General features: G+C 41.7%; 1 protein-coding gene across 2 annotated transcripts in view; it reads right to left on the reverse strand.

The window, feature by feature from the left end:
- Nucleotides 1-8,581: 8,581 nt before the first annotated feature.
- ZFYVE26 (zinc finger FYVE-type containing 26) overlaps nucleotides 8,582-17,244 on the reverse strand; it is a 3,506,023-nt gene continuing 3,497,360 nt past the window's right edge. For both annotated transcript variants that reach the window (XM_044074068.1, XM_044074069.1), the window contains one exon: nucleotides 8,582-10,852. In XM_044074068.1, the coding sequence (XP_043930003.1) occupies nucleotides 10,643-10,852 (210 nt within the window). In that variant the 3' untranslated portion in view covers nucleotides 8,582-10,642. The remainder of the gene's footprint in view (nucleotides 10,853-17,244) is intronic.

Genomic DNA, 17,244 nt, shown 5'->3' on the forward strand with positions numbered 1-17,244 from the left:
TAGTGGATACACAAAAGGACTCACCAAGAACTGTAAGCCTGCCTTTGCTCTTTTATAATAATTTAGTTTAGATCAGGGACAGCGTTCTTTAGTCAGATAGGAAAATTATAACTAAAGAGAGTTTTTCTAAATACTGGATTTCTATCCTTCAGTAGGGATTTCATTTTCCTGGTGATTGACAGAGTATATTTTTAATCATTTTGCTTAGTATTACATATTTTTATTAACTTACATTGTGGCTGGTCGGTCAGTGTTGTCTTTAGTGATTTGAGAGTGCTTATACCTATTTTGATAACTTACCGGGACACTCCAAAAGCCTGGCTTCTTGAGGTCATTTGCTGCTAATTGTTTAATTGTTTTAATATCTAATTGTCATAATTGAATACCCCTTTATAAGGGCATGTAGGCTGTCTGACTGGTGGCAGCATGTTACTATATTATTTTGGGGAAGGAGCACAGCTGGAACTCTATGTTAGACTTTCCCAGAAGTGTTTGGATATGTGAAATTTAGTGTTGGTGTATCAGCGGTCTTAAACTGGGACTACTGATCTGAAGTGTGTAATAAGGAGTTATATTTGGGGTGGACAGAAGTATACAGTCCAGTCCTGGGTTATAGAGCATGTTCCTGTTGTGCTCTTAGTGGAAATTGTGAAATATAACTCCTGTTTAAGTGATGGTCTCCTACAGAATCAGTAGTGAGGACTGAAGCTCCTGAGTTACTGACCCAAGATAGTAATGGACATTACATTATTGTTGGTAGTCCACTGGGATATTATCTGGACATCACATAGGTGGATTTCTTTGGTTTATCATGGCTGAGAAGTCTGATAAATCATTGGGTTTTAAAAAATGCACTTCCTGTGGGCACAAGATTCCCTTATCTGATGCCCACAGGGAGTGCGTTTACTGTCTAGGCCCAGCACACCTGGACAGTTCTTGTGACATCTGCAAGGGGTTTAATCCATGGGCCATAGTGGACCATTGGTACAGGATCATTTTAAATAGCTTGATTCCTTCTTCCTTCTTCTGCTCCTTCTGTGCCTTCCACTTCAGGGGCTCAAACCCCCCCCATTAAAGAAACATAAAGAAGCCAGGGAACACAGGAAGCATTCCCCGGAGAGATCCTCTTGCAAGCCACCAAGAAAGGATCCAAAAACCGCAGATCCGAGACCTTCGGATCCGACAATCCTGGTATCTTCTCCTTCAGCTCCCCCTGTCACTTCAGGATCAGGTATCTCTGCGCAGAGGTCTTGTCCCAAGGAGGCTTCTCCCAAAAGAGTGTCAAGGCCACCATCAGGTTTCTCTTCTGTCAGGTCTTCCCAGATCTTGTCCAAACATGAGGTGGATAGACTGAAGTGACAATTTCTCAAGACCTAGATTCAGATGGGGGTTTTGCCAGCTCAGTCCCCTTCCAGATCTGTGAGCAGACATTCTTCCTTCTGTCCTGTAGCTCCTTCTCTGATCTGACCTCCTGCTTTGGAGTTGTTGGTTCCTGTAGTAATTACTTTGAGTCCGCCCACCTCCCTGATGGGCTCGGCTCCAACAGCGTCAGCATTTTGGAGCCGAAGCTTAGATGTCAGAGTCTGGGGTGGCTTACTTCGACTCAGAAATTTTGGAGTTGTCACTTCCCCCTTGGAGCCTTGGAGTTCAACAGCTCAGTGCCAACTCCCCCTTTGGAGTGGAGGACTATGGGGGCTCCTGAGAAATCTGCGCTGACAGCTTCAACTCCAGAGGGATGACTCTCAGGTCCTCGTAGTTCATCTGCCTTTGAGGTGGTGCAAAGAGTCCTCTCCCATCATGGGGAACTCCTGGTTCTCTCATCCTTGGATCCAATTCTCATCTCTATGGAATAGACTGAGACCTCATGTCTACCACTGGGACAGCCAGTCCTAGAAAGCCGCTAACCTTTTCCAACTGTGGAACTCCAAATTTCTTCCAATACCTCCCCAGAGCATCCCACTGGGGAGGCCCCCAGAAAAAGAAGTGGAAAAGGAGATACCTGGATTTCCCTCAGGAATCGGTCACTATGGACAATGACTTTGAAGAAGGGGAGGGGTCCACTAGATTTCCACCTGATGATGTCTCCTTTGCAGACATCACAGAGATCTTCTGCCAAAAGAGGTGGATGGTCCTCTCAAAACTCTAACCCAGAGGAGACAAGTGCTTTTGGAAACTTCTGGCACTGGCCCATCTATATCCTGGGTGCCTCCCCGTAGATCCATTTGATTTAGTATCTACCAGTGCATGGAAGGAACCGGACACTGTTCAGCCCATAAACAAATGGGTGGATAAGATACTCAGTACCCCCACAGACAGACTGCACTAGACCACAGGGATCCTGGCAGATGCCATGGTTGTTGTGGCGACTATCAAAAAGTAGCTGACTCAGGAAAGCTCTGTTGTCCACCCCCCCAAAAAGGGAGTCTAGGCCTTTGGACAGATTTGGAAAGAGGATTTACACTTCGGCCATGTTTGCTTTGCAAGCGCTACACTACTTATCTCACTTTACCAGGCTACACAGGGATTTAATCAAGGAACTATCTAGCTCGGTCCCTGAGTCCACGTATGATGAGGAACGCAATACCTTTTCCTCCAGAATGGCCACTCTAACTGATATCCAACTCATTCATGAGGTTGTTTTCCCACACTGCAGAAGGCACCTCAAGGACCACCAATTCCAGCACTTCCTTTGTGAGACTTTGCGGAACCTTTCAATGCACCTTCTGATGATTTGTCACTGTTTTGCACCACAGTCAGAGAGACACTCTCCTGTAGCAAGAAAGATGGAAAGATCTTGTCTAACTTAGGAATCCATTTTTGTATGCCACAAAGATCCTTCTCCAGGAATCAGTGTAGTAGTAAAAAAACTGTGGTTCAAGAAGTCTTGAGGTCCTTTTCAGGAATCTCAAGGACACTTTTCCCCCAGGGGTAGAGGGGGAAACAGTTATAGAGGTAGATGCCCTTGGTGTAGAGGGGGTCCACAAAATCAAGGATCTTGAGATTCCTTTTCGGACAGACCCTTTCAGCACCCCTGAAAGGTAACCTGATTGCCCCTCTCTGCAGGCAGTCAGGGGGGCATGTATCCTTGCACTCAGAAGCCTGGAAAGCCATCACAAATGACCAATGGGTACAAAGGATCATATCCAGAGGATACTCAATTCCCTTTTTAAATCTCTCTAAACCAAAGACTTACCTCTCCGATATGCCACCCAATCAGAGGGAGGCAGCAGCTCTAGAAATTACAAAGCTGCTCCAAAAAAGAGTCATCCACGAGGTCGCTCCTAAGTCAGATCAGGCATCTACTCAAATTTCTTTTTAGTACTGAAGAAGACAGGGGACCTAAGGCCAATTTTGAATCTAAGATCTCTGAATAAATCAGTGAAGAACTTGAAATTCAGGATGGTCATGATTCAGTCCATCCTACCTCTTTTGAAGATGGACAGCTGGATGTGCTCGATAGACCTGAAGGATGTGTACTACCATATCAAAATGGACAGGTGCTCCAGACCGTACATCTTTGCTTCAGACTGGGAGCCAGCCATTACTAATTCTGAGTGCTCCGATTTGGTCTCACCACAGCTCCCAGGGTGTTCACCAAATGCTTGGCGGTAGTTGCAGCTCATTTCAGACTGCAGGGATTCCACATTTCCATTTCTGGACAACTGGCTCCTAACTGCTTTGACCAGGCATCTACTCATCCAAACCAGGGGCTACCTATTGAAACTAGATCCCACTCTTGACATAACCAACATGCAAAAATCACAGTGACTTCCTGTTCAACTGACAGACTTTTATTGGAGCACACTTGGGCACAACCAAAACTATAGCCTACCTACCTCCAGACAGTTTCAACCATGAAAATACATATCTCGCAGATCCTAGAAATTCTGGCCCTTCCTGCAAAATTTGTGCTCAAGGCATTAGTCTTGGTGACTGCTATGATAACGATATTACCTACAGCATGCTTGCACATGAGAATCCTACAGTGGACATTATCATTCCAATGGCCTTTACTCCATTAACCATTGAACCAACCAATTAAGCTTTCACGTGTATGCAAAGATTCTCTATTTTGATGGCTTGGTGGCAGAAGTCAGCCAAAGATGCCTCTTTGTTCTTCCTCCTTCAAATGCCATGTTGACCATGGACTCCTCCAAGATGGGGTGGAGGGCATTTTCTGGGATGGACTGTCCAAGGCACGTGGACTTCTTAGGAGACCAACTTGCATATCAATGTCCTAGAGATGAGAGCAGTTCTTCTAGTGTTGCAAGCAGTACACAGCTTTCTCCCTCTAGGGGCTATTGTGATTCAAACAGACAAAATGTCCATAGTGTGGGACATCAACAAGCAAGGAGGAACCAGATCTTACCTTCTGTGTCGAGAAGCAATGAGAGTGTGGCAATGGCCGATATCTACCAACCACTTTCTAACTGCAACACACATTCTGGGGGAGAGCAACATTCTAGCAGACAGGCTTGGCACAGTTTTACTGATGCCTCACAAGTGGTCTCTGAATCAGTCAGTGGCAAACATGATTCTCCTCAAATGGAGTCCAGCTTGCTGCCATCTCTGTGTCCCTCCTCGACAGCAAGTGCATCAGATTCTTTGCCTTGATCCCCCCTCAAAGACAGTCACCAAGAGATGCTGTAGTCCTTGGTTTTCCCCCCTGGACTACTTTATGCATTCCCTCCTTTACCCGATTCCCAGATTTCTTCAGAAAGCACAACGGTTGAGTAAAGTAATCTTTATTGCTCCCTTTTGGCCTCTCCAAGTCTGGTTCACTTTCCTTTGGTCTCAACTGATTTGCCCTCCCTGGACAATGGAGCCTCTTCCAGATCTACTATCCCATCCCTCAAGACAGACTCACCCAGATCTTCAAGGCCTAAAATTGACCACACAGTTTCTCCAATTCCAATGATGGCTAGACATTCCAGGCTTTCATCCCCAGTCCAAAAGTTTCTGATTTCCTTCCACAAAGTATCTACCAGTAAAATCTACAAGAGCAAGTGGAAAAGATTCTCCACCTGGGCTCAACAGAAGCTGATAGATCCTTTTATGGCTACTATCTCAGTAATTTCCTGGCTTTCCTCTTCCAAAATGGGGCCAGTTATTCCATGGTAAAAGTTCAACTGGCAGCCATTTCAGATTTTTACAGTGGAGAAAACTCTTGCTCTGTCCAGAGGTATCTTTCTGCTTCATTCCCCCCAAATATCCAACCCCTCCTTGGGACCTAACTTTGAATTTATAGGCATTAGTTCTTCCCCCTTTTGAACCTGCAGCTGAGGTAGACTTGAAATTATCAATCAACCTACTGGTCTTCCTTCCAAATTTTCATTACACTACTAAAATTTTCATTACAAGGGAGAATACATGCTACATCTCCTGGATGTTCACAAGACAGTTGCATTTTTATCTGTACAGGACAAAATCATACCAGAAATCTGATCAACTATTCATTTCTTTCTCAGATGTTAGAAAAGGTACAGCAGTTGCCAAATACATACTGGCTGAATGGTTATGGGATTGCATCTCTTTTATTTATTCTTCAAAAGGTATTCCTTTACCTAGGCCTGGCAAAGCTCATTCTATGAGATCCATGACGTCTCAAGATTTTTGATCCAGAGTTTCAACTATTTGTGCAGCTGCTTCACTATCAAATTCTCATTTATTACACATTATAAACTGAACATTATCTCCAAGAATAGGGCTGCTTTTGGCTCTGCAATGCTCCGGAATATCCTTCCATGAGGGCCACCCTAGATTGCTGTAGCTGGAGACTCTGTCCCACAGGTTGAGGAATGAATGAAAATGACATCAGATAAATAAGTTATGTACTTACCATAACATTCCATCTGTGTTGTCCATTTTCAATCTTCCTCAACCTCCCTGCCCTACTTCTTCCTTATCCATAGTTATGAAAGGCCAGATAGAGATACTAGTAGGAACCACAGTTCCTGTTTTGAGCCCCTAAACTCTGTGCACTCTCTGTCCTTTTCTTTTGTATGGTGGTTGTATGATTATTACTAAAATTGTTTTATTTTATATATATATATATAATATATATATATATATATATATATATATATATATATAATATATATATATATATATATATATATATATATATACTGCATATATGCTAGCAGCAAACTCGATCTGAGGTTATCTGGGGGAATGCGGCATTGTAGGATGGAGAAAAGGAGCTCGAGTTTCGAATGCTAAGCTTGTAAAGCGGCTGAGTTGGATCAGATGGTCAGATCCAAAATCCGCAGGTTGATGAAAAATTAAAATGGACAACACAGATGGAATGTTATGGCAAGTACATAACTGTTTTCCAAATTTCTTCTTTGCTGGCATCCAGGCTGTGTACTTACTAGCCAGTAACTGAATTTTACCCAAAAAAAGTTTCAAAGGCACTCCTTTTTCTCAGTTTCTGTTTTCACTCTTGGAGAGCTGAAGTTAAACTGTTGGTCAGTGTGCAGCCATCTTGGAAGTCACATTTTTATCCATAACTAACTGAAGCCTTTTTTAAGGTGAACACAAAGGGACAGGCCAGTGTATGAAAGTGTATTGCTGGCTGGAGAGCACTAGGATGCAGGTCACAGGATTCAGGAAGACTGTCAGTCAGAGATTTAGAAAAGTACCAATGCAGGCAACAGTCCCTATTCTATAAGTATGTGTGCTGCCACACCAACAGGGATAAATTAAACTAGGCACTAATAACTTTGCATATATCTAGCTTCACAGCTGTCCCTACAAGCTTAAACAAAATGAGGAGGTACACAGAATCTAAGCCTTGACATTATACCTTTCTCAGTTCAGGGGTGGGGAGTATGAGTATCGGAGAATAACAGACTACTCAAGTCCACCTCTGACCACCAAGATTTCACTGTAAGGTACAGGAGCTCAGAGGACTGCTCCCCATGAGTTGGCTGGGAATGGTAATATTCCATATGCTTGAAGCTGAGACAGAGGCTATACTGACTTCCCACGATGCACTCCCTAAGTTATATTTATATAATTTATATGGTTGTTATAAACAATATAATCTGGTTTTGGGCATTATTGTATGAATTTATATATAATATTTAACTTTTAGTATTTTTTGGAATGAGAAAACTGTATAGAAAGAGATGGATTTTATGTGTGTGGAATGTGGGAATTTATTTTTGTTTTGCAATGATTTTTGTTAAATTTGCTGGTCAGGTGATGTAATTAACTAATTAATCAATTAGTTGTTTGTATATTTAATAAGCTGCAGATGTTTTACTAAATGATTCTGAAGAAGCCAGTGGTTGAAGCCTGGTGAAAGCGCTTAGTCATTTGGTTGTGTGTTCTTGGTGGCGTATTAAAAAGCAAAGACTTGTTTATTCTCTGGTGGCTGTTTTTTTATTTTTTCAATTTTTAGCACTCCCTAAGTTGCTGTAAGTGTATCACTTGTCACTGGTTTAACAGTCCTCCACCAGCTAAATATGAGCCTCCTCCTTAAAGGCAATGTGAAGCTGCCTCATAAGACGACTATGTGGTCGTAACCTTTGACTAATGTATGGACTGCACAGCCCTTACTTCTTTCTGCTTGCCCAGCACGACATAGGGATTTCCTAATGCACCCTCATGTTGGTCCTTACACTGGCCATCCACCACAGTGCCCATCTGCTTTGCAGCGATATAGGACTCATATTTGTCTGTCTCTTGTGGTTGGCTGTGTTGGAGAGTTAGCACTCGTAGCACTGTTTCATGTCATGCTTTTCTTCCAGGCAGTAAAGAAAGTGCACATCCTGTCTTTGGTACTGACCAGAGTAGGAACACTTTTAAAAGTTTAAGAAATTTAGGCATGAAACGTTTGAACTCTACAATGATATACATTGGCAATCACGATCTGTATGAATGCCTGAAAAAGAATTAGAGTCCACAGGGGCTGAGAGCACCTTCCTACTTGGCACATGTAGAAGAGATGCCAGCTTGGTCTCCCAAAAAGTGCAGGAGCTAGAGAAAAAATCATAATTGTGCTGAGCTAATGATATACGATGAGAAAATATCAACATTTAACTCCTGTGATGGCATTCAAAGTCAGATAAACAGATTGTAGTGAATACCTACTTAGCAATTTAAGCAAACTCTGTGAATTTGTTCAACTTGTATAGAAATATACATCGTGATCTTCAAAAAATCGGCAGTCAGCTTGTCTGTTAACTGAACTCTAGCCTGTGAAAGACTAACTGTGATATTACTTACCTTTCTCAGCTTTATTCAGTTTATTTCATTGTTTCTTTCCACACTTGTTTTACACAACTCTTGATCTTGTACACCTTACTCTGTATATAGTCCATCTTAAAATGTGTATCTATAATTACTTAAGAGTAATAAATGTAAATGTGCTCATTCTACTATATTTAAATGTGTATTTATAATAAATGTCTATAACTTGTGTGTGTATTGTCTGCCTTACTCATGAACCATGAATGAAAACTATGGGTTTCCATTCACTACCTATAATTTTCAAAATGCTGGTTTAGCCAATAAATACAGCCTGCAAAAATCCAAACTGAATACTTGTAAAAATAAATAAATAAAAATACAGTAGTATCATCGTCATTTATTATGTTTGCATTTAAAAATGTATTCAGAAAATTCCAAAGAATCATATAAAGTGCGTACATTGTAGTGGGCAGAGTGCACCAAACCACCATCATTTGTTCATACAGTTCTCTGTGTTTCATTACTCAATGTGCAAAGTAGAAATGTCACGGTAATAAGGGACAATCAAATGAGAATAGCATAAGATGGGGTACAAACCTCTCAGTCTAAATGGAAATTGTATGCAAAAATGTCATCATAATAGGAGTTTCAAAAAGAGAATGACAAGATATAGGTACTGAGAATTTCCAGGCCTCAAGTGTTAGTATCATTGCAACCATTTTCTTTCTATACCCATGTGAATGGATTCATGGATCATGGGGGGAGCAACAGGGCAAAGTAGGAAGCAGCACCAGATGGTACTGTCAGTCCCTCAGGGCACCCAAATATAGGGCCAGCTTAGTATCACCAGTCCACCTGATAACATATTTTTGGAATATGACAAAGCACACATTTTATTTTATTAGTGGAATAAACTATCATGACTCTTGTGCTTTTTCAGACAATTATTTTTACTCCTAAAACAGAAAACTCTGCCTGACAACACAGAACACAATCTCAGAACCAGCACCACTTTTGAGGGGGGTACAGTTAAGGTTTGATTTAAAGATGCTTTTTTTTTTTGAGGGGGGAAGCTACATAACTGCAGGCAAACATGCAGGGAACTTGTCCTACAATAAAGGATAAACATGAAGGTTACTCACTGAAAAACATAACATTTACTCATTACTGATGGACCTAAAGACATCAGGTCCCTGCACTTGCTTAGTAATGCCCATGGGGGATGCAATAAATTATAACAATGCATGACCTGTTGTGGCTTATCAGTCATTTAATACACAGTATTAAGTTGGAAATCTATTGTCCTGATACTATGAGGCATCTGTGACTAACACATAAAGAATGAGCCCATTGCACTGTCACTATATGCTTGGAAGCTCACTGGCTTCCTTGCTCTAGAATCTATGCTACTGTGAGTGCTTTTCCTACCTCAGTCAGCCTTACTGCATTCAGACTACTCTCATTTACAGTCATAAGTAAAAGCCTAAAAGGACACTATAAAAGATAGCTTTGATATTTAAGTTACTGTTCTTGTAACATCTTGGTTTCATTTAGGTGTCTACATCTTGAGTTGAGAAACAATGGCCACAGCCTCTGAAGTAATGGTACACTGTGTTAATGTAGCTCTAGCACAGGTTATATACTGCAAGATCTGTATTGGTTCTGACAAAAGTGAATTTTATGGTTCCTGAGCTATGTTAGCTGTTCTGCATCTGAAATATGAGAACACATTTTACTGCTACGAAACGTGACCTCAGCTGTGTCACACTGGTAACTCAAACGCATGCTCTCATATTGAGTTTTAAAAATTTGTAACTTAGATGGCTTAGTATTCTGCAAGTGAAACCTACAAATTTATTAACAAAAAATAATTTCCTGCTATACATACGCCCTATCAAATATTCCTATCTGGAGAACCCAACCTGGCCATTCCATTGTTATTAAGGAGAAACAATTAAGTCTGTAGGTTTCAGACCACAACTGTCGCAAGTACAAATTCTGGAGAACAAATGTATTCTGACTTCCTGTACCAGAATAAAAGTTATGACAAAGAATACCACTTGGTTGCCAGAATATGAAGTTGTGCCACAGGCTATGAAACTTCAGCAAACTGTTTGCTACACTTACAAGAGGGACATAATATCCATTTGACTTCAGGCTTGGTAACAGGAAAGGTGTTACTGTGCAAACGGGATATGATTATATATAACATATTCAAAAGTTATCTACAGTGAGAAAGGAAATTGATGCACTGGTGTGGTCCACAGTCTCTCTGTTGGATCTCATGAAATCTGGAGCATCCCCTGAAAGAAATATTCTTTCCTACTTGAAAATGAAAGCAGCACTGGCAGAAATCATTCATACACTGCACAATTTCTAGTTCAGAAACTGGGATGTACAGCTGTGTTTCAATCCTTGTTTTAATCAGCCCAAGTGAAAAGTGTTATCTCTGTGCAGTCAATATTGGTTTCATCACAGCCTTATTTTGGTGCTCAGAGAGCCACTGTTTGCAGATACTTTGCATTACTCCATCTTCAATTTTCTCTGCTACCTGAAGCACTTCTTTAACAAGATGCACAGCCCTCGCAGGCTCCTGCTTCACAGCAATAAGATAGGCTGGGCGTAGCTTGCAGCACATGAGGTACGCTTTAACCTGTGGAGGGAGGAAAAAAGAAAAAGGAAATCAGTTCTGCCCTTTATAAGAACTAGAGTTAACAGTTACACTGAGACAATACAATCTAGGGGAAAAAAATGAAACTGTAAAGGCCTGTTCTTTCTTTAGAAGGTTTCCAAGACTTAGACTGGACTAAAGCAAATACACAGTAAGAAAGATATGCAGCCATCTTAATTCTTACAGAAATGCACAACACAAAATGACCACTAAACTATCATTCTTTGATAATTTTATAATTAAAAGCAGTTTCAACAAAAACACTTAAGCTACCACTAGTTTCCCCCTCATGCATGTGTTGCTCTGCATTTTTCTAACTTCAATTTGCACTAGCCCACCCACAAGTTTCAAGATCTGAGTTTTTCATGGAGGTTGCTGATACCTCCCTTCAGGCTATGAATGGTAAATGAATCATAGGATGCACAAGGCCCCTGGATAATGTGGCCATTTACACCTTGCCAGTAACCACCTTTAGATCTTATCTCCTTTTTCAAGGAGTGATAGACCAGTCATACAGGTGCTTTGTTCCAGATAAGTAGTCATTGTGTAGTAAGTATGTCTTCCCACCATGTTTATTTGCTGAAGTAAGTTTACAGCTGTAATGTTCACTGGACTTACCAATATGTGAAAGAAAGACAGAGAGAGAGGTCTTGGATTGCCGTATCTCTAATGGCCTGGAATGCTCACCCTAAGGAGTCTACAGGTCACTGAATACAGGGACAAGGCCTCCAAGCCTTGCTTGGTAGCTCACATCCTTTAGGCTTTTGATCTTTTTTTGTCAAGAATCTTTAGGGTCTCTCCAACTGCTTAATATGTTTTGTAAGTCACACAAAGGGGGTTAAGAATGTATTTAACTCTAAAGGAAATACCCTTTGTTATCAGCTGTGCTAGACCGAAGGACTTTCTGACCACTACTGCAACTTGATAATTAAAGTAGGAGTTTTCGACCCATGTTCCAAGGTCTCACACATATTCTTCATTTTGGAGTAGGATGTCTTCTATACTATAAGCTGACTTCAGGGTTTATTTGCTAAAAGCAAAAATATTGTATTTCTTTAGCATTTAGTTTTAGCCCATTTTCAGAGCACCAGCTATTTGGATGTGTAAGTTCAAGCAGCATCTTGCTTATCAGAAGGGGATTTAAGTACAATAGTAAATTTACAGTCATCTGCAAACTTGGTTAACCACAGCTCTAATGTTGTCAATTTTCATTCTATCCTCAACCTATGGGTTTGGCTGATTCCGCCACTACCATAGCTTGTGGTAACCAAAAAACTCTCGAGCTTATCCCTTGCCCACAATGCACCAGTTACTTCAGATCTCTTTTGTAGCTTTTCATGAAAATGTGTGCCAATAGCTCAAGAGCAGATAAGTGATTTATATTAATACATTCATCTCTAACTTTCAAATCCTTTCTATATTTCGTAATTTTCTCTATAGTTCATAAAATCCCTTACCCTTTTGCCCTTCTTGTACGTCAATACTATAAATACTATTGTTAGTATTTCCCTTTCGCTACACTTTGGTCTATTCTAAATATCATTGCTGATATTTTCCTCCTACACTTTGTGTAGTTTCTTCATTATCACTGTTGACATTTTTTTATCCTCTCTTTATTAAAAATAAAATTTTCCTCAGGTTTTTCTGTGTGTGTGTGTGTGTGTGTGTGTATTGAGAATAAATGTGGCAGAAAAGGAAAATGCTCCGGCTGGAATTAAACGTAGTTAGCAATGTGGTCATAAGATATCTTATTCTGACATGGATTCTTTCTGTGTTTACTGTTTAGGCCCCCTCCATCTTCAGGGGGATTGCTCCACTTGCCTCTCCTTCAGCCATAGAGCTCTCATTGAGCAGAAAAACAAATTAATCTTGAACAGCCTACTTCTGTCTTCTTTCAGCGAGGAGTTATCTGGAGCCACTTCTAAAGAAAAATGAAGAAGTAAATCTGATTTTTCTACTCCATCCTCTTCATCTTTCAAAGTATCTGAGAAGATGGAGAAAAAAAGTTTGTCAGTACCAACTTTTCCATTGGCTCCAAGTTCAAAAAAGACAACAATTTTGGTTTATTTTCCCCTTAGCAACTGACAGGGAAAAAGACAAAAACAGCAGCTCTGACTGTTTCATTTGAAATGAGAATTACGATAAGTCAGCTATCGGAACCAGCTAGCTCTTCGGTTCCTATAATTCCAGGTCAAGGACAAACTTCAGTGCCAAGATCATTGGATCAGACTGCATAGTTACAGGATTCAACAAATAATTTTCTTCCAAGAACAAGTTATTCAACCTCAATTGATCCCTTTCCAGAGGGACTTCCTTCACCATTCTTGCAGAGACCTAAATCACCTTCTGTAATGTTAATCTGTTCCTCTAATAGCCTAACCAAAGGCGATGTGGAGAGACTGGTTAGAAAAATCTTTGGATGCAAGGTATGACAGGATCCATCTCAGTTCTTACCCTGACAGGTCAAGGATTTCATTCTTCAGATACTCCTCCTTTACTTCCTCCTTTAACTTCACTTGAAATCCTAAGAGACTGCAGTTCCAAGCTGCACGGTTTTATCTGGATAGGAACCGATGAGGTCTTTATCTTCAGAACTGATAATTACTCTGAGCTCTTTGGTTCAGTCGAAACCGGAGACCTCTCAGAGACGTATCTGTCCTGTTGGTTCCACAGTTCTACAGTCAACTCCTATGTTTTCAGAGCCTTTTCTGCACCTCGAGGCTTCATCATGGATCAGCTCAGATCTGGCTTCTGCTTCGAGAGGGATCTTCTCGGAGCAGGAAGTGACCACAGTTCCCAGGGCTACCCTTTTGGATCCAAGGTCCTTTCCTTCTCTTGGTGGATCAGTTTTTGAGGCTATAGAGAGAGCTATGCCTGCAGCAGTCAGTCAGTCAGCCCCTTCCTACTCTGAACACACATCCCTGTCACACCTACGTTCAGAGTCTCAACCCTTGCCTCCACAAGGACAGAGTACACAAAAACCTCAAGAGTCCCAGAAGAGATACCTTCTTCTTCTAAGTCCCCAGATCACCACACTGAGAAGGTCCATAAGAAGAAGTGCAAAAGGAAGAACTTGGATTCCCCAGAGGAATCTATCCCAGAAGACACAGACTTTGATGAGGGCGAAGGATCCCCAAGATCACTGCCTGATGATGTCTCCTTTGGAGACATCCTAGAAATCTTAAAACAGAGAAGTACCTGGAAGTCCAATAATCCTTTGTCTGAGGAGTCTGTGTACCTGCAGGCTTTTGGTACCAGCCCATCTATCTCCTGAGTAATTCTGCCATCAATGGCCTCATTGAGTTCATCTCTCAGCGGACATGGAAGGTCCCTGACACCAATGAGCCCATTCTCAGGAGACCTGACAAAAGTATCACTACCCAGGAGGATAAACAGTTCTGGTCAAAAGGTTTGCCTGTTGATGCCATGGTCATAGCAGCAGCAACAAAAAAGGAACTAGCTGAAGAAAGTTCCACTATCCATCTACCAAACAAGGAGTCTTGAGTGATGGACAGGTTTGGGAAACAAGTTTATGCTTCAATGACCTTTGCGTTACAGTCCTTGAATTTCTTGGCACATTTCACCAGACTGCAGAGGGCTCTAATTAAGGAACTTTCAAATACCCTTTCAGGCTCCATCTCTGAAAAGGTTCAGGAGTCTATTGCTTCTCAGTTGGCTACTTTACAGTCCATATCCAACTTATCCATGAGGCTTATTTCTCATGCAGCCGAAGGGGGGACAAGAGCAGCAGGGTCAGGCAATGCCATCAGGACACATGCCTAGATGTGCTTATGTGACTTTGTGGAGCCTTTCAAGTCTTCATTCGTCAGTGCTCCCTTTGACAGCACATCCTTGTTTGGCCCTAAAGTTAAAGACACTTTGTCCAGGTGTGAGAAAGATGGAAAGACCCTGTCTGCTGTGGGTGTACGTTTTTCCACTCCTCAATGATCCATTTCAAGGAACCAGCAAAGTAGTGAAAAGATGGGTTCAAAAAGCCCCAAGGGCCTTTTCAACACACACGTGGAGGTGGTTCCCCTGTGGTAGAGGGAGAGAACTTCAATGGAAGATGCCACCCTCACAGCAGAGGAGGGCTGCAAAAACCAAGGGTACAGAGATTCTTTCTATGGCAGACCCTTTCAGCTCTCCTGAAAGGGGGCCCGATTGTCTTCCTCTGGAGGCAGTCGGGGGCTGACTATCCCTGCACGAGAGACCCTGGATACAAATAACATCAAATACCAGGGTGCAGAGGATAAATTCCAGCGATTATATTATACCATTTTTACTTGCACCCCCCCTCCCCCATTTGCAAAAGAATCCCCAATGTTCCACCCAGTCAGAGGGAACAAGCAGTACTACAAATTCAAAAACTGCTAGAAAAAAGAGTCATCCAAGAAGTCCAGCCAGACCAGAGAAGATCCAGTCCCACCAGACCAGGGAAGATCCAGAACTTACTCAAAATTCTTTTTGGTGCCAAAAAAGACAGGACTAAAGACCAATTTTGCATCTCAGTGTTTTGAACAAATCAGTTTAACAAAGTTCTGGATGGTCACAGTTCAGTCCATTCTTCCATTTTTGTAACAGGACAACTGGATGTGGTCAACAGACCTACCTACAGGATGCGTACTACCATAAAAAGATGGAAAGGCAATCCAGAAGGCTTCTCTCTTTTTAGCTGGAAGCCAGTCACTATCAGTTCAGAGTTCTGCCCTTTGGTCTCACCACAGCTTCCAGGGTGTTCATCAAGTGCATGGCAGTAGTAGCAGCTCACTTGATATGGCTGGGATTCCGTGTGTTTCTATACTTAGATGACTGGCTCATTAGCGCTCTGACCAGGCATCAATTGTTAGAGGAAAGACACCAGGTTCTGCAGACATGTTCCTACCTGGGGATAACCATAAACTATAAAAAAGCTCACCTCAAACCAACTCAGACCTTAGAATTCAAAGGAGCTATCCTGAACACAAAGACAATAGCCTCTCTTCCCCCACTGAGACTATAGAGAATTAGATCACAAGTCATGAAGATAATCAATAGCAAAAAAGTAACTGCACCCTTGATTCTAAAGACCCTAGGATCCATTGCAGCAGCTACAACTCTAGTCCTCTTAGCCAGATATCACACGAGAATTTTACAATGGCTGCTCACAACACAATGGTCAATATTACACCAACCAGTGTCAACTTTGATTACATTCACCAACATTTGCAACAGAGATCTCAAATGGTGGATTCAGTCAGAACAAATTCCACAAGGTCGTCCTTTCACCTCCTCTCAACCTAAGGCCATAGTGACCACGGACACTTCCCAGTTAGGGTGGAGGGGGGCATTATCTGGGGAACACTGTCCAAGGCACTTGGTCCCCCACAGAGCCCAATTTGCATATCAATGTCTTAAAGGTGAGAACAGTACTTTTTAGCATTGTACGCCTTCCAGGATGCTCTCCCTTCGGGGACAATTGCTTTTCAAATGGATGTGTCAGTAGTTTGATACATCAAAAAGCAAGGAGGAACTAGGTCCTATCTCCTGTGTTGAGAAGCTCTCAAGAGTGTGGGAGTAGGCAATCTCATTCAACTGCTTTTCACAGCAATGCACATTCTGGTTAAGTCCAGTGTGATTGCAGACAAACTGAGCAGACTCATGCACCTGCCTTATGAGTTGTCCCTCAATCCAAAACTGTTGGAGAGAATGTTCTATCAATGGAGCCAGCCTTGCTGTGATCTTTTCGTCTCTTCCCCTAAACAACTGCAGCAACTGCTTTGGCCTTATCCCCCCCTCAGGGGGAATCACCGAGGGAGGCTTTTCTCCACAACTGATGCTCCACTCTTCTTTATGCCTTTCCTCCAATTCCAAAGTTTCTACAGAAAGCAATCCGGCTGAAGAGCAAAGTAATCCTCATTGCACCTTAATGGCCTTGAAAGATTTGGTTCCCTTTCCTTTGGCCTCACCTAATTCACCAACCTTGTATTCCGGACCTGGTTCCAGATCTCCTGTCCCATCTGACCAGCATGATCTACCTGGATATCTTGAACCTCAAGCTGACAGCTTGGTTTCTCCAATTCCATTAACAGCTAGACAATATATGAACTCTTCCCCTGTCTGAAACATACTTTTGGCCTCTCACAAACCATCTAAGCATAAACTTTACATCAGTAAATGGGAAAAGATTTGTGTTTTTCGCATGCCAAAATAACACTGACCCTTTTTCAGCACCTATTCATAAAATTCTTGAATTTTTAGCCTCATTATTCAGTGAAGGGGCTTCATTTTCTACTATTAAATTTCAATTAACAGCTATAGCCAATTTTCATACTGGATTTAAAGACTCATCACTTGCTTCTCAAAAACTTTGTAAAATTTTTTTGAGAGATGCTCTT

The sequence above is a fragment of the Protopterus annectens genome, chromosome 6.part0, assembly GCF_019279795.1.
Source record: "Protopterus annectens isolate FY-2018-M chromosome 6.part0, PAN1.0, whole genome shotgun sequence".
NCBI classification, from domain to species: Eukaryota; Metazoa; Chordata; order Ceratodontiformes; family Protopteridae; genus Protopterus; species Protopterus annectens.